At 53.0% G+C, this 17173-nt stretch overlaps 4 protein-coding genes across 4 annotated transcripts; 2 read left to right on the top strand and 2 right to left on the bottom strand.

The window, feature by feature from the left end:
- Nucleotides 1–497: 497 nt before the first annotated feature.
- V2A60_002266 (Zn(II)2Cys6 transcription factor domain-containing protein) lies at nucleotides 498–3227 on the top strand (the record flags this gene model as incomplete). Its single annotated transcript, XM_083253617.1, has 5 exons — nucleotides 498–2000; nucleotides 2061–2117; nucleotides 2169–2312; nucleotides 2360–2462; nucleotides 2545–3227. 5 exons carry the CDS (start codon nucleotides 498–500, stop codon nucleotides 3225–3227), a joined length of 2490 nt encoding a protein of 829 aa, XP_083109743.1.
- Nucleotides 3228–6020: 2793 nt separating this feature from the next.
- Nucleotides 6021–8104, top strand: V2A60_002267 (tRNA(adenine34) deaminase; the record flags this gene model as incomplete). The annotated part of the gene is made up of 3 exons (XM_083253618.1): nucleotides 6021–6965; nucleotides 7028–7841; nucleotides 7890–8104. 3 exons carry the CDS (start codon nucleotides 6021–6023, stop codon nucleotides 8102–8104), a joined length of 1974 nt encoding a protein of 657 aa, XP_083109744.1.
- Nucleotides 8105–8312: 208 nt separating this feature from the next.
- On the bottom strand, nucleotides 8313–8930 carry V2A60_002268 (uncharacterized protein; the record flags this gene model as incomplete). Its single annotated transcript, XM_083253619.1, has 2 exons — nucleotides 8313–8491; nucleotides 8675–8930. 2 exons carry the CDS (start codon nucleotides 8928–8930, stop codon nucleotides 8313–8315), a joined length of 435 nt encoding a protein of 144 aa, XP_083109745.1.
- A 1660-nt stretch (nucleotides 8931–10590) lies between these two features.
- On the bottom strand, nucleotides 10591–13344 carry V2A60_002269 (uncharacterized protein; the record flags this gene model as incomplete). Its single annotated transcript, XM_083253620.1, has 1 exon — nucleotides 10591–13344. The coding sequence occupies one exon, from the start codon at nucleotides 13342–13344 to the stop codon at nucleotides 10591–10593; it is 2754 nt and encodes a 917-aa protein (XP_083109746.1).
- Nucleotides 13345–17173: the final 3829 nt, after the last annotated feature.

The raw sequence follows: 17173 nt of genomic DNA on the forward strand, positions 1-17173 counted from the left end.
TTTCCCTCCTTCTTCTCTTCTTTCTCCCCTCGTCTACCTACTCTCTCGCCCACTCTCCCTATTATCCCCAAATCTGAATCTCTATTCCAGATCTCGGCAGTAATTGCGTCTCGGCTACGCTTTACTAGATCTGACGACCAGAAACGAGCCTGACTTGAGACCTCTCTTCACGGCTTGTCCGGACTCGCCATCACCATCCAAGTCTCGCCGACTTCTCGTCTTTCACCTTGCCCATTCAGTCTTTCAAGACAATAATAAGCCTACCTCTTAGACGATATCCAATTGCAATACACGCATTGGAACCTGGGGCTATAAAATACTCTCCTCTCCTCTCTCGCTCTCTAGACCCCCGATTGTAAGTATCTCGCTCGCCCTCGTCCCGGCTCCGGGCTTACAAACCGAGCAGCCTGGCATCACCCCCCTCTCTCCAGCCAGTCTCTTCTCAAACACGCCAACCTGAGTCATCATTTGAAACGACCTCCCTCAAAGCATCAATCATGTCGTCTTCCGGGCTTCCCCAGGGTTTCTCCATCTTCCAGCCCACCCTCGGCGCCCAGCTCCAGTTCTTTCCTGCCGTCGGCACCCAGGAACTCGATGAGCTAATACACGCCCATCTCGTCGGCCCTGCCTCTTCCCAGGAGAAGCGCGCCACTCTGGCCCTCGACTTTCTCGAGTACGCTCAGCGCACCGGCCAGACCTTCAAGTTCTATCCCGTCTATACCGTCGCTGCCTCGCCCGCCAACTCGGCCTCTTCCTCCTTCAACACATCGCCCGCCACCACCTCCTGGGATTGGAGTCAGCCTTCGCGCACCGCCTCGGTGTCCTCGCGCTCTTCGCAACACCGCGTGTCCAAGCCCGCGAGCCCTGCCTCGCGCGTGCGTGCCACCGACTTTGCCAGCCTCCCCGGTATGAAGATTATGACCAAGGACGGGCTCGACGTCACCAACTCGGCCTCCCGCGGCTCCAAGACAAAGGAACAGCGCGACCACGCTCACCTGATGCGTATCATCAAGGCCTGCGACAGCTGCAAGCGCAAGAAGATTCGCTGCGACCCTAGCCACAAGAAGCGTGCCGCCGCGACTCCTGCAGCCCCCGCTCCCACCACTGCCAAGGTTACCAAGAAGGCTCGCACATCTTCTCCCTCATCAGCATCTCAATCGATATCACCGCCACAATCCGTCTCGCCGCAATCAGTATCACCTGCAGTCATGATGGAGGACTTTGCCGGCTTCTCCGCCTCGCCCTTTGACATTGACGCCACCTTCAGCTTTGACACTCTCAACACCTTTGATCCTACTCTGGCTGCTCCCGCCGATCTTTGGGACGAGTTTGTCCAGTACCCGCCCGTGGACCACGCTGAAGACTACGACTTCTTTGCCGATCCTGAAAGTTTCCTCTCGTCACAGTCCTCGGATGCGGGCCTGTCTGCTTCTCGCATCTCTGTTCCGGCCTGCTCCCCTCGCTCAGGAGCACCTCCTGGTCGTGGTCCGGATGTTGGTTGTGCAGAGTCTCACACAGACCTGCTCGATGGGGCAGCCTTTGCTGCATCGGCACAGCTGCCGTTCGAATCGCAAGATTCGGCTGGCGACTACACCGACTTTAACCTGTTCTCTCCTGGATCGTCATTTTCTGAAGATGAGCGTATGCTCGACATTGCGTCGTCGACTTCTGGCCTATCCACGCAGAGTATACCGTCGCCGATTGACTCACCACGTCGACCTCCTAACGCCGAGTCACCAGGCCTTGGCACGAGAAGTGTTGAGTCTGGTGATTCGGCTAAGCAGCCTCCTTTTACCAGGGCTGGGGAAACCGAGCCATCGGATCGCACCAATGTGCGAGACGAGGCGGCGGGTGATATTGCTGGAGCAATCAGCGTACTGAGTCGCTCCGACGTGGTCATGCGCACAAACGAACAGGGACAGTTAATCATTTGTTGTCCCCCAGGCACTGTGGTCGTCAACAGCAGTGGCCAGGGCTCGACCAAGGCCGGCCTAGTCAACGTGAGTCCATCCCCCCCCCTGATGCATTTAGCCAATTCGCGGCGACTAATGTTTTGGAAGGTGTCTACTGTCAATGACCCTAGCAGCTCGTCAGCCTATATAGCAGGTGAACTAAGTGTACGTCTGATCTGCTCTACGCCCCCTACCACGGCGACTAACCCCTTGAAGGAATCGGCAGTTGCATCTGTATCCTCCGGCACGGGCAACGTAGACACCGCGGTGTCTACATGGCTCGACCACGGCTCAGGTGGGCAGAGCCCGCAGCCCGCGATGCCGATTATTGCTTCCACCCACAACAGCCCGACGCTGCTTGTGGATACATTGGAATCCAGTTCGGCTTCAACTTACCTTGCTACCAGCTTACCGACTACCAGCTCACCTACTACCAGCTCAACTACTACTACTACCAGCTCACCTACCACTACTACCAGCTCACCAGGTGGTACTGCTGTCAGCAGCGACGTATTCGCTGGCTCAACACGACTTGCTACTGGAACTGGCCGTACCTCTTATTCTACTTCTGCTTCTACTCCTTCACTTGCAGTTGGGCTCGAGGCTCCCGCTACTACACCCACGGTTCAGCTTGTCAACGCAACATCAGTATCGTCCACTCTCTCTTGCCCACTCACGGCTACGTCGGCCTCGGTCACGGCATCTCCTGTTGATATCCTTGGCGGCTACGTCTCTAGTGAATCTGGCTCGCTTGCTTCACCTGCTTCGCCTCTCTCAACTATTCAGGACCGTGGTCTCGAACCCTCTGTTGGCAACATGACGAACTCCACTTCGGCCTCACTGACGGATGGTGAACAATCACCATCCGATGCTGTCAGCGCAATGTCGCTTGACAAGCAACCAGCGGCTTGCACATCCTCCATGGATGAAGCTGCGACGTCCTCATTTATTATGCCGTCCACTGATCGTCGTGCCGAGGGCTCTGAATCGGCATTCAATGTTTCGCAGGCTGTGCCCTTGGTACTGTCTACCCATAAGGATACCACGGGCATCGGAAGGTCTCTCGCCGAACGTGGGGACCAAGATGGTGTTACTCGTGGTGAACTAGCGGTGATGATGCAGACTGCTCTTACTCGGGCGCTTGTCGTTGCCGCCTATGCGCAGTTTGCTACTGACACGGTTATGCGGAACACGCAAAGCCAAGCATGCCGAGACCTCGCACCGCGTGCCCGCAATGTGGTGGCGGCGCCCATGCGTGCTTGTGCTGTCTGCTAGTTGAGGGTCCCCAGGTTGAGTAGATGCCCGCGCACGAGTTGTCGTGGCTGGCATGGTTGTGGTGGGTGTAGGGGTTGCGGTGGTGTGTGATACCCTGAGCGTTGCATTGATTTTTGCTTGTTGCGTGTACTCAAAAGTTGAAGTTGGGTTGATTTTTCCTACCATGATGAGATTTATTTTACATGTATCATTAGTATTTGTTGTGGTGGACGGCCGTGTAGAGGCTGAGCGAGCCTACTTCTTTTGCTTTTCAATCCATACCGGCACATGGTGTCGGAAAATTTTATACATATGGAAGCCATGCCGTGAAAGTGAGGAGTGATAGAATATATCTTATATGTCTATAGAGATGTATGCGTGTTTCTGTTCTCTAGTACATTTCATACGGAATGGACAATTGTGACTAGTTGCAGTGATGGTGATTGCCTGCCTGTTCTATTTTATTCTTCTAAAATAATTCTGGAAATTGTAGACGGGACTGTCGTGACTACCTGGAGTGGGCATATTGTTTCTTTTCTTTCTGTTCTGTTCTTTTTTCTTTCTCATGCGAGAAATTGTCTCATGGTTGCATTCAAGTGGCATGATTGAGAAAGATTTTCTTGCAAATCTCAAGGCAGACAAGATGCTGCAATCTTGATACATGCCTTAAAAAAAGTCCAGGTTGTGCATACCCAAGTACCTACAGGCACGTAACGAAGTGGTGTGCAGTCGATGTGCATAATGGACAGGGATGATGAAGGGGGTGTATTTTTTTTTCGCTCTTTTTCTTTTCCTCTGCGCTGGTGCTACGTTGTAAACGAGAGAAAGAGAGAGAGAGAGAGTGTGTGTGCGACTGTGACGCAGATTCCTACAGAGGACGCAGCACCGGTCATGGGCGAAGCGATACGAACTGCTTAGGCTACTTGGGTAAGAGGAAGCGAAATGGGTGAAACCTATTCGTCTCGTGTCCTGGGCGACACCTTGACTGAAAAAAAGAAAAGAAAAAGAAACGAGTCAATAAATGAAATGAAATGAATCCAAAATCCAAAAATGAAGAGCGTATCAATATTTGCAGCAAATATTGGCCAGGCTGGCCAGATGTTTCTTTTCTTGGGCGAGGAGTCACGGGAAAGGTCAGGTGACTTGTTCCGCGATTTCATCCTTCTGTCTTTTCTTCTTTTTTCTTTTTGCCTTGTGTATTTTTTTTCCAATACTGAGTACATCGGGTGGGGAAAGGTAATTATTCCTTTTTTTTTTTTTTTTTTTTTGGAGGCTCTTCTGCTCCGATTCTTACTGGCCCGGGCAAGCAACGGCAGACAGAGGCAGGCCGAGTTTTTCTTTTTGGCGACTTTTGGCTGGAGCATTTTTATTTTTTAATTTTTCGACAACTGTTTGCTTGCCGCCGTCATAACCCCCCCCAAAGGTACCTTTTAGCCGTGCTTGTCTCCTACCAAGACAAGGTACACTGGTGTTTGTATTTGGTTGTATCGTGACAAACGATACTGTGCTCTTCCTCTTCATTTTCTTCCTCCTCCTGCTCCTGCTCCCCCTCCTGCTCCTCATCCCCGTTCGTCTTGTTTTCTTTTTCTTCCCTCTTGTCGCTACACCCTCCCTGCTTCCGTCTTCTCCTGCATTGCCTGTACAACGCCGAGCGTGACCACGGCGCGCGCGACACCAAAAAGCACAACTCTGGAGGCGGCGGGCGAGACACAGAGTCGGTAGGACGGCATGGGCCGACCGCCATTTTTTTTTACGGGTGTGCGTGTTTCTGCAGTACACAATCTCTTGTAACGGGAGCCTTGATTTCCATATAAAGAGCTCCCGTCATTCTTCTTCTTGGTGATTTTCCTTCCCCATCTCTTCTTTCTGATCTCGTCAAACTTGTTGCGACACAAGATACATATACATCCGAGAACAAGGGAAAGAAAATAAAAAAAGAAAGAAGGAAAAAGACTTGTCACCCACGCACGTTCAGAGCGGCTTTTGGGTGTATGTTCTTTTCTTTCTAGTCTTTTTCTTCTTTTGATATCGCGCAGAGAGGCTGCTCCGTCGTGAGAGAGAGAGAGCCCATCTGTTGTAAGTCGAAATCATTTGGCCGGCTCTTCAGCCCCCCCCCCCCCCCCCCCCCCCCCCTTTGCTCGCCAGTGGCCTAACAGCAGCTTTAGCCTTTTCATCTTTTATTTTTATTCTTCATCCTCACCCGATAAATCTTTTTTCCAAAAAAGAAAAAACAATCCCCCAGGCATCTTGCTCGGGCATTCCCATCAACTATTCCGTTGAGGGCGCACGCGCGCATCAAATTACTGCCGCGTTGTAAGTGAAACAGAGTGAGGCAAGACAAGACATACAGATACGGCCTAATCTCGTCATCACTCATCATTTCGGGCACGGTTGCTTGGAGAATTTCAAACCTCGCACCGTTGGCTTTCCATCGATTTCTTGACTCCATTCTCGGTCTCTTCTTCCTTTTCTTTTCTTGGATACACGCACACGCACATACACACCATACTTCACCCTTCCACACCGGGGGTACTAAAACGACAATTGGCGTACAAGGAGACGAGAAGAAAGCCAGACAAAACAAACGCGCTTTCTTTCTTTCTTTGTTTTGCTTGATATATATACACACACATATATATATCTACACCATCTGATTTGGTTTACCAACAAGCCGAGACCACCCTACGCGCGCCTTTTTTACCCCTCTGCCTTTGGTCTTCTTGCTCTTGTTACCATACATCATCTGCCTTTGATTGACATTGACAATTGGCAATTGCATGCTCGCAAACAGCCGAATTTTGCACAGCCACAACAATGACAAGCCTCAGATCATTCAACAAGAGCAACGGTAGCAAGCAGCAGAGTGGTGGCGGTGCTGGTGGTGGCGGCTTCCGCAACAGCCTACGCAACATGATGCGGCGACTCCTGCACAAAGCGACATCGACGCAGCCGCCGTCGTCGCCAGCTGGTGACGGGTCCGGTGGCTCCTCGCCAGCTGGCAACGGTGGCAACGGTGGCAGCGGTGGCGCTGGTGGCGGCAGCGGCCAACACGCACAAGCAACTCTCCAGCTTGCTCCTGCAAACGCAAACGCCGACGCTCCCTCAGAGTCAGCGAATCCTTCTTCTTCTCTGCCTTTGCTTCATCTCGATCCCCTCACCAACCTTGTTGCTACTACTCCCGCTTCTGCTACTGCTGCTACTCCTCCTTCTCCTACTCATCCTCTTCCTCATGACAATTCCGACGACAGCTGGTCCAAGGCTCTCAACGGCGACTTTTCCGACATCGTCAAGTCTCATGCTCACGACGACGAGGCCACCATTCTAGCCAATAATCCAGCTGCTGCCACAAAAGACACAACTCCTGACAGACACAACCTCGCCACCACTGATACGACGACTGCCACTCAAGATTCCACCATCATGGCTCCTCCTCGACCTCTGACAGAGCAGACCCGCTCTACCCAAAAGGCGCCCCTGCCTCCCTCCCAGGCTACCCCCCAAAGAGAGGAAAACAAGGAAAACGTACCCCCTGAGAAGCTTGTCGACTCGCTGGCCGGCCTCAAAGTTGTCGACTCGCCTCAAAAGGGCGACGCAACCAAGGCCACCACCGATGCAGTCAATACCGCGAACGCGCCGGCGGTGCACGATGCCGGGGAAGCCGACGAGCAGCCCCAATTCGATTACAGCTTCCTCAATGACCCCGTCATTGCCGCTGAACGCGCCCAACATCTGCGATTCATCGGCGAGGCCCTGGATATGGTAAGTGGTCCAACCACACAGCCTAGCTTTGCCGTCATTTGTATTCCGTGCTAACATGGCAGGCCCGCCTCGCCCTGAAAATCAACGAAACCCCCGTTGGTTGCGTCTTGGTCCATGACGGCAAGGTCATTGCCAAGGGAATGAATGCCACCAACGTCACCCGCAACGGCACTCGTCACGCAGAGTACATGGCTCTCGCCGCCTTGTTCTCTTACCCAAACAAGGATGGCCCGCGTACAACCCGTCTCAAACCCAAACAGCTCACGGATCGAGAAGAGGAAGAAAAGGCTGCTCGATTAGCAGCAAGAGACGAAGAAAGGACTGATCAGTCCGTGGCCGGCGGGGAGCAGGACATTGCCACCCAGTCCGAGACAGAAATGCCCGACGCCGTCTCTGAAACGCTGTCTACTGACGTGTCGCCTCATGAAGGCAACGAGGATGGCAAAAAGGGACACCTCTATCCCTATGGGCAGAAGATTCTCGACGTCGAGCGTGTCGACAGGTCCATAGTCTCCGAGAGCGTGCTCTACGTCACCGTAGAGCCCTGCATCATGTGTGCCTCGCTGCTGCGTCAGCTCAAGATCAAAAAGGTCTACTTTGGCGCTGTCAATGACAAGTTTGGGGGCACTGGCGGCGTATTCAGTCTGCACGCCAATTCGTTGCCGGTTAGGGAGGACGGCCAGACGGCGAGCGCGCACCCCATAGCCAAGCCTATCCAGCTGCCCGATGGCACAGGAGGAAGCTTGGGTGTGTCGTTTCCTCCCGGCGGGGGCGATGGAGGTAACGTTGAGCAGGGCTACGAGATCGAGGGCGGATGGGGCCGTGACGATGCCGTTGCCTTGCTGCGGCGCTTTTATGTACAGGAAAATGGTCGAGGTGAGCACACATGCCGAGGATGAGGTTGCGTGTTGCTAACAATGCTAGCCCCGGTACCCCGCAAAAAGGAGGGCCGCGCAGCTCGACTCGCTGCCATGATGGGACAGGACGGCGTCGATGGCGACGCCGATGATGAGACGGTCACCCCTAGCGAGGGTGCCGACACAAACGAGGCGGGCGATGACGTGCGCAAACCTAGCAGCGAATCGAGCTTTGACGAGGCGCACCTGGACATGGACGGCGAAGACCTCTACGAGGCTTGATTGTGGTTTTTGGCATGGCATGGCCATTGTATCATACTGATTTCCTAGAGGTGCCTAAAAAGAGTGTATAATACGATTCTAATCCACTTGTCATGTTCAGTCCTATAAATTCAATTCTAGCCTCTGATGACTGGATCGGGAATGAAGGTCTTGCCAAATATAGATTGGCGACGAGAAAGACGCGGCCACTGATGGCCATGTACTTTCTTTACAGGTTCACGTCCAGCTGGCAGCCCGTCGCGTCCCGCATGGCGATGAAGCTGTCCCAAAAAGTCTTTTTATACTGCTCATAGCCAACGGGACCTTGTCCATAGCTGACGTCGCTCACGGCGTGATCGCCGTCTTGCCAGCAGCCCGGGTTGGAAATGGTGACGAATGATCCGTGGCCTGTTTCGGGCAGCGCAGTCAGCCAAACCGTTTCTTTTCTTTTCTTTTTCGCCCTCTCCTTTTTTCTTCGCCTTCTTTGAGCCTCTGCGGCTTGTCGGGGACGACACGATCCAAAAAAAAAAAAAAAAAAAAAAAAAAACTAAAAAGAAATAAAAGTAGCAAAGCGAGTGGGACAAGACGTACTGAAGAAAAAGTCGCACCAGCGACTGTTGAGGTTGCCGTCGCCGCCGTCGTGCCAGATCCGCACTCGGTACCGGGAGTTGGCGTACTCGACCCAGTTGGAGTCCCACTGGCCGTGGATGGTGCAACCGTCGCGGGCTTGCATGGTAGAGGGCGCGGAAGAAGAGGAAGAAGAAGAGGAAGAAGAGGAGGAGGAGGGTACGCCGAGGGCGCCGAGGGGGAGCGCGAAAAGAAGCGTGGGCAGGGGGAGGAACTTCATGGTGAAGGGATTTTGGTCAACGGCAACGAGAAGGGTGGTAAGAAAAGGTATTGGATGGGATGTTGGATATGGTAGTTGAATTCGCTTGCCGCTTTGTTATGAGAGGGAAACGAAAAGGATATAAGTGATGACAGGAAGGGGTCCTTTTATACGTCACGAAAGGTCTCTTTCTTTTTGCATACATCTGACATTGTCCTGTCCTGACCCGGGCAACTTTGAGAATGCAGGGCTCTCTTCTCACGTGAGAGATGCGAAGCAGATTCCTGAATTCTTAAACGAAAATGGTCAGGCGTTGAGGTTGAGGTATCGTCATCATCATCAGACGCCTCGTCAGCGAGCCTCATTTACACCGACATGCCATGGGAAGACCCCTGATGCCCGAACTAGAATCAAAAACACGGTGCAGTGCTAACAATAGCTCTCACACACATGAATCGTAAATGACCATCTTCCGGCAAAGACCGGCCTGAAGATGGATCAATGAAAGAGAAAAGGGGAGGGGGGACCCTTGTAGTTGTAAAGCGGCTGAGATGGTCATCTCGATCAGGCAAGATCCGCAGCCTTGTTCTGGCTGGGCTGAGCGAGGAACCAAAGAAACTAATAAACGAGGCTTTGGGGACCACCTCTTTTTTTTTCTCCTTCCCTGCTGCTTACATGAGATTCAAGCCTCATCATTCTTTTTGTTGCAACAAGGCTGAGCAAGAAGGAAAAGAAAAAAAAAAGCCCCTTGTAGCCTCGTCGTGGCGGGGACGGTTGCCGATCTAAACGCCTCAAAAAAGTGCCGCGCCCGCTGGGATCGGGCCAGGCCGAGACGGTATACGTTCAACCCCCCCACCCAGGCGCCAGGTTCGTTTAAACTTACCAATAGAGTTGAATATATGATGGCAGTGGTCTGCCCCGACGCACGTCCAGATTGTATGATGTCCGGGGAAGAGAGAGAGAGAGAGAAGAGAGGCGGCCTATGCAAATCTATTTCTGGGCAACGCGTTTCTATCAACGTTGGCAAGTGGTACATGATGGGCCTCAATGATCAATCGGGGGGCTTCCAATCGTGAATTGTCACACTAAGAGACCAACATCTTCAACGCGAAAAGTAAAAAAAGAAAATCAAAAAAAAAAAGAAAAAAAGTCAACTCTCAATGTTGACAGTAAAAAACGGACTGCTCGACAAGAACGCTGAGCAAGTCGTCGATTGTGAAAAAAAAACAACACGAAAAAGGCCCGCATCTCCCATTGTAACCCTTGAGCTACAACATGGCTTCAATTCTACAGCTGTGTCGAGCAAACAAACTTTCATGGCATGAGTACCGGCGTCGTCGCGGATCGTCAACCTCCTCCAGCTCATGCCCCGTTGTAGGCCCATTCTCTGCCGCCTCTGCAGAGTCTGTCAAGGCTGCAGCTGACGAGGCTCATATACAGTGACTTGACACGACATGAAATGGACCGCGTGCAGCTGCGGCCTGAGTATTCGAAGGATGAAATCTTACAAGGCTGACAAAAGCCTGCAACAAGACTTGAACAGGATACCATAAGAACAGGCAAGGCTGAGAAAATAATTACAGGGTATATTGCTATCATGTAGACATTTTCCATGACTAGAACTATAAACAGTCGTCGTACCGACGTTGCAAGACCTTGCATCAATCCACCACCATCACGCTCAGTGCCACTTGGACGGGCCAAAGGTACCATTCAGCGACAGGAGAGCCGACTGCGCATCCTCCAGGCCGCGTCCGTCAATGGTGTTGCCGACAATGTCAGTTCCCCACCAGTGAATGTCTTTGGGGTGATACTGGACAGCAAAGAAGATGATGATGCCGCAGAAAGCAACGGCACCAGTCATACCCGCGGAAAGCAGGTAGTTGTACTTTTCCCACCACGCAGTCTTGTACCGTCTGAGGTAGTACATGAAGGCTGCCGAAACGTACAGACCTCCGGTAAAGTACGACAGGTTGTTTGGAGCCCAGAAGAGGAATCCGTTCATGATCAGCGAAGGATGGATGTTCTTGAGCAGAGAAAGCGGCTTGAAGAAGACGAGGTTGAGCGGCGTATAGATGGCGCCGGGGAGCGCCCTCTTGGCGGCGTTACGGACGTGGCTACCGAAGCGCTTGCCCGTCCACCAAAAGACGGCCAAAAGGAAGCCGAGCAGGAAGCAGTACTTGAGAGCGGGATAGATTTGCGAGAAGATGCGAGCAGGGCCAATGGCACCCCACACCACGGATGCAGAAAAGTAGACCCGAGAACCGTTGGCGCAGTTGAACTTGGACTCTTGGTTAGGGTCGCAAATGTTAGGGATCTGAGTATCGGCGAACTGAACAACAGCATAGGCAATGAAACTGCAGACGAAAGCGCTGAGAACCTGACCACGGTACATGGCACGAGGAGGCAGCTTCGCGTAAAATCCCATCTTTTGGTCAGAGATGTAGTTGTCGGCTTGACCGTTGATGTTGTAACCAAACGCCTTGACGAACATGAGGGCTTCGGGATGGCCAGGAAGGGCATATCCAACAATAAGCTCCGTCACAACGTTCAGTCCTTCAGTAGTACCAGAAATAGCGTAGAGATAAGACATGGGGATCAGGAAGATCAAGTTCAGAGCGATGACGAAGAAGATGGTCCAGACAGGGGTATCAAGCTGCGGCCATTGGGTCAAGATGATGATGGAGAAGATGAAGGAAATCAGAGCAATAATCAAAAACCACCAATCGGGAACCTCGGGGTACTTGCGGACCAGGTCTGTAAGCGGGTTATCAAATCCATCGTAGATGGACGTTTCAGTCTGAGAGATGTTGTAGAGGTGGCGAGCACTGTCGCCAACACGGCCGCGGGCGAGCGAGCCAAAGGATCTGCCGATGCCACTGAAGAAACGGCCAGTAACCTCGGAAATGGACGCGCACATCGACTTGGTCGCACGCCAAAGAGGGCGCCAAGCATCGAGGAAGATGAAGACAAAGGTGAGAGGGTAGAACGCGAAGAAGGCTCCGTAGAGGACCAAGTTTCCGGCACTGTAGAATGCAGGCGAGTACTCTTCATAGGCGGTTTGGTTAAGTGTACCGGTGCCGGGTACAACGACGCGGGAGATGTTGTAGCGTGCACCCGTGTTGTCAAAGATGCCGGAGTCGTTGATAGGAAGGTACGCCGACCACTGGACGTTGCTCCAGTACAGTGCAATGATGCAAAGTCCTCCGATGATAGTTCCAATGTACTGCTGAAGAGTAACAAAGAAGGGGAAAACCAGAGGTTGCGAGTAAACAGACATGTAATTCCAGTCAAAGGTAGGGATAGGGTTAAATCCTAAGCCGGCCTGGGAGCCAGTGATGATATTGAGGTTGAAGTGACGGGGAGCAATCCACGTCATCCAGGCAAAAGTGCTCAGGGCAGGGAACAGGTAGCCAGGAATCCAAAAGTACACAAACATCGCGGCAAAGACGATAAAGAAGAACTTGTAGCGGGAGATGGACCAGCCATGCAGAGTCTCGCGCTTCTCCGGTACGAGCAGGGCGCGGTTCAGTGCCAGAGTTGGCAGGACGCTGGGCCAAATAGCCTCCACGGGATAGATGACGAAACGACGGAGCAGACCGGAGAAACCGAGACCCATCATCTGGGTGGCGAGGAGGAGCAAAATGCTGTAGGCGGGAGTCAGCCACTTATCGCCATAGTAGACGGTTTGTGTCTGAATGTTCCAGAAGCAGTAAGCCGAAGTAGATCCAACATTGATCATGATGGTGGCCAGCATCTGCTCCTTGTAGGACCAAGCACCGGGGTTAAGGGAGACGCGAGAGCCTCGCCAGGTGAAACCCCAGTCAGGAAGGATGTACTGGAAGAGAATACCGCAAGGGTAGAGCAGGATCTGCGCGACAGCCGAAGAGAGGATAATTTGAGGGTAACGGGAGTTGAAGAGAGAGTTGGTAAACTGAGAGATGACAGCCCAGCAGAGACCGAGGAATACGGCACGAGGAGTTTCGCAGGGCATGTCCTCATCGTCGGTCGGGGTCGTAATGGCACGGACCTCTGGGTAAGGAGAAAAGAACTTGTTGACAGCAGTCTCCGTCTTCAGTTCCGTCTCCCACTCCTCGGGGGTCTGGCCGTCGGCAGGACCGTTGATGAGGTTCTGGAAGTGGACGCGGGTCGTGTCGCTAAAGTTGTAGTCGTACTTGTGGTACTCGAGCATGTCCGACAGGATCTGTCGGCACTCCTCGACACCGAGGACCTCGATCTTAGTGATGACCTGCTCAATGTCGTCCATGGGAGCGAGGCCGTCGGCACCGTCGCCACGCTTCTCAGCGAGCTGGTGCACTTCAGCGTCCACTATGGCATGGTGACGGGCGATTTCAGCCTTTTCATCCATGGTAGTGGAGTGATGAGCATCATCGTCCCGGATGGAATCGTTGGCGTAGGGCTTGCGCTCGGACATTGTGAGGGATGTCCTTGACGGCTTCAGAGCGAGAAGCTTGAAGGGACTTGTCTGAGACAGGAAGACGAGGTGAGACGAAAGGGAACAAGGATAGGTCAGAGTAAAAGATGCATCCGGGGATGGAGGGGATTATTATACCAGGAAGCGCATCCTGGGGTTGATCGATGCCGCTGCTACTGTTACCATGCCCGATACCACCCTATCTCTCGCCCAGCTGACAGGAAGGAGCATATGCCAGCCGGGGGATCTTTTGTTGGAAGCAGTAGGGGGGGTGTACATGGAGAATGCCGGGGAAGGCGGTGGGTGTATGTCATTGGATAGCCTCGAAACTGCTCTGTATCTACCACCTCACCTTCCTAATTGAAACAGGAGTCTACGCTAGGAGCGTGTCGTGATGGGACTTGAAGGAGCTGATGATGCGGGCGCCTCGGGGAAGGAGCGTTTGCCTTGGCTGATTTCTCACGGAGTCGCCTTTGCGCACCGATGCAGAACTGCACTAAGTAAGTACTTTTCGCACTAGAATTCCCAATGGGCGCGGAAGAGGGTGTGGAATCTGGCAGCAGGTAGGGGGGGGTGGGAAAGCCGGGGCGAGACCACGCCAGATCCACGCGCGCATTAGACGCTATGAGGGAAAGGCCATGTTGCTCTTCTACCAGTATCAGGAGAAATCTCCCAAATAGGGGGCGCCGCCGATGGGTGTAGAAGTGGGTGGCGACTACGGATAGTTACTGGCTATCTGCGACGCGGCAGCCCCCTCCTTTCGAGAAGGGACCAGCGCCGCCATTGGCTTGAGGGGGCGCGCTCGACAAAAGTTCTTCCCGTCTGCTTCTTCTCGACAGGTGGTGCCGGCACCCCGGGAGGCGTTGCCAAGCAAAGAGCGCTCCCCCATTCTCGGGAATGTCGGCATGGGCGGCGCCACCACGCTGTGCAAGCTCCTTGGCGGCGACTGCGGGATAGATGCTCGGCGACCAGGGCACTGAAAGCAGCAATGTTATCTTTGACAACGATTAAAGATTACAAAAAAAAATGCGCATGGTGCGAGATATGGCTGTGGAGAGTGGGAAAGCAGACCACAAGCGCTTGGTCCAAGATTGGGAGATAGGGGCGACAGCGAGGCCTCTGAGTGGGTGAAACCGATACGCCATGGGACACTTTACTCCAGACGACTCTACGGGTTACGCCTGCAAAAAAACACACGAATGCTACGTAGTCCGCGAACCTGTGGGCTGTGCGGTGAGAACGCAATGACTAGATAGAGCGTGCGATCGGGGCCTATCTGCAAAGCAAATCAGCAGTTTCCATGAGGTAAAACTTTCCTGTTCGTGTCGCCCTCCGATGAGAAGAACGAGGCCAGTAGGCCTAGCGATGCCACTAGTTCTGGGAGTTTTCCAAAAGTTCTTTCCAAGGGGCCGCCGACTGAGACGCCACGCCACGAACCTGACGGAACTTTGCAAATCAGCGGCGTGATTATTCAAGTCGTCCACATCCTAGGCCCAAAGCGGACGAGTCCCTCCAATATCCCCCCACTAACCGAGACTGCTGACGCTCATGCTCATAATACTTGAATCTGTACACGAATAGTCAGAGTACATGGGCTTCGAGATTGTAAAATGGGGCGTGATGGCGCACTCCATCTCAGGCCCGATAACCCTGCCATCCCTGTGACATTCCGTCGTGGTCCTGTAGGAATTGTTCTTCTTCAATGACCTGTTGCCTCTCTTGGAACTAATAATACATAAGTTCTTGCTCAAGAGGGCTCTCGTTTCCCTTATTAGCTCGTTGCCGGGGCCCGCCATCCTTGCCGGGCGATGCCGTTGCTCACGAGGGAACTTTTTTTTTTTTTTTTTTTTCAAAATGTATGTTCAGGATGCGGTATTCAAATATTTCAACACCATTCCGTCTACGGCCGTCAGGCCTTGTGCCTCGGGAATGCCAAGCCATCGTGTGCGTATGCCAAGCGCGGGATCGCAACAACACCGATGCCAAGCGATGAATATTCAGTAGGTTTTATCAAAGGCGTCAGTAGTGTACCCCCCAAGCCTTTTTTTTTTCCAACGCAACAGTTTCGCAGGAGAGGCAGACCCTGTCTGATTGACCGATGCGGAGTGGCGCGCTCATCAGCGTATCATGGGAAAGGAGGCTGGTTACCCTCTACTGGTACGCAGGCTCACACCCAATTTCAAGCTTATCTCTTCTGTGAAGGGGCCCTTCATATCATGTAGTGCCAACGACGTCGCCCCAATACGCCTTGGGGGCGCTCAGCTGATTGTGCACTGAGCGGCGTGGCGCCGAGGTTCCAAAAAAAAAAGCGCCACAGGAACTTTTGTATTGTACTTGGTAGTTATTAAAAGGACAAGAAGAGGGTGTGGGTGTCATGGACGACGCCTGTCAGCCGCGCTAATACTGGGTACTGAGTAGTAAAGTCCAAGAACAGCTCCAACGTCCGGGGTAATAGCCCTGGACTCGAGAGATCATCACACCCCCCCTTGCTTGCCTGTCAACCTGTCCAATCGACGAGCCGCCTTGGCATGTCCGAGGAGCATTCGCCCCCCACTCAGATTACTCTCGGTAGGATTCCAGTCCGTCCAACTTCATTTGTGATGGCGCGACTCTCGTTGGTCCTCGCGCTTGTCCGGACTCGTGAGTTGCCGAGAATGGACAAACCTAGGAACGGAAACGGAGGGACCGGGGCACGTGTGGAGGGTGCCAAAGGTGCCTGATGAAAACGAAACTACTGGTAGCTTTCCGCGGAAGCACTATTTCCATTGTCTCACACTCACACTTTGGCCATTCAGACGGACCGCCCCCCCCCCCCCCCCCCCCCTTCCTCTTCAACAATAACGTTGTCACTTGCAGCCGCTTCCAAGCACAAGATCATTTGTCGGATCCGACATATCCGTGGCTGAAGCCTTGTTTCCTTGTCTCCTTCGTAGCAGCCAAATTCGGTTAGCGACCAAAAATTGGTTCGCAACTTGCGACAAATGGAACCAACCAGGTGAACACAATCAAAAAGATGCACAGCTGACGGACTGCACCCCATAACCATGACCAGACAGCCCAGACACTCGCCCTGTCCACTCGCACACCGTGCAGCTGATGCCCCAAGGGTCGGTCTGCTCATGGTTCACAAAGGAAACGCGGGGAAACGTAGCATCGTAGCAATGATGGGGAAGCTGGGGTCCGGTCTGGTGGAGTGGTTAGGTTGTCTGGGGAAGAGTCCACAAGCGACCTACGTTGCCGGCGTGATGCCTGTTCGCGGAGATGCTGTTGCTCTTACCAAATAGTAACAGAGCCGTATTGTACCCGTGTTAGATCCTTGGCGCTGTCGGTGGCTTGCCTGCGTTCACCAAGTAGGAAAGAAGAAAAAAAAAAAAAAGAGGCGTCGAGACTGTTACGTACCGGCACTCATATATTGCACTCGTGTTCCTGCAATCCCATAGTGCAATCCCATAGTGCGTCCAGGCTCGGGACTGAACAGCTCTACCCCGAACCCACGAAGAACTTTTGTTTACCTCTTACTAATTCATGACCGAACCTTTCTGGCAATGGCTCGGCAAATAGCCTCGCCTGACAGAAGTTGCCTCGACAAGGTTGGAGAGCTGCACCGAGGGACTTTTGTCCTGCTACGCACAGGTCGAAAACTTTCATTTCCCCAGACTTACCTTTTCTGTGTCGTGGCGGACGGTCATAAGTTGCCAATTCCCACGGCAGAGACGGCACATCAATCATTTTCTCAAAAGAAAATTTGGTGAGGCCGCCCGCAAGCGGAGTGCAGACTGCCACCCTGCTTGGACTCTGTCCATGATAACAACAGCAGCTCGTAGCCACG

This window comes from Cordyceps javanica, chromosome 1 (genome assembly GCF_051103115.1).
Source record: "Cordyceps javanica chromosome 1, complete sequence".
In the NCBI taxonomy this organism is placed as follows: Eukaryota; Fungi; Ascomycota; class Sordariomycetes; order Hypocreales; family Cordycipitaceae; genus Cordyceps; species Cordyceps javanica.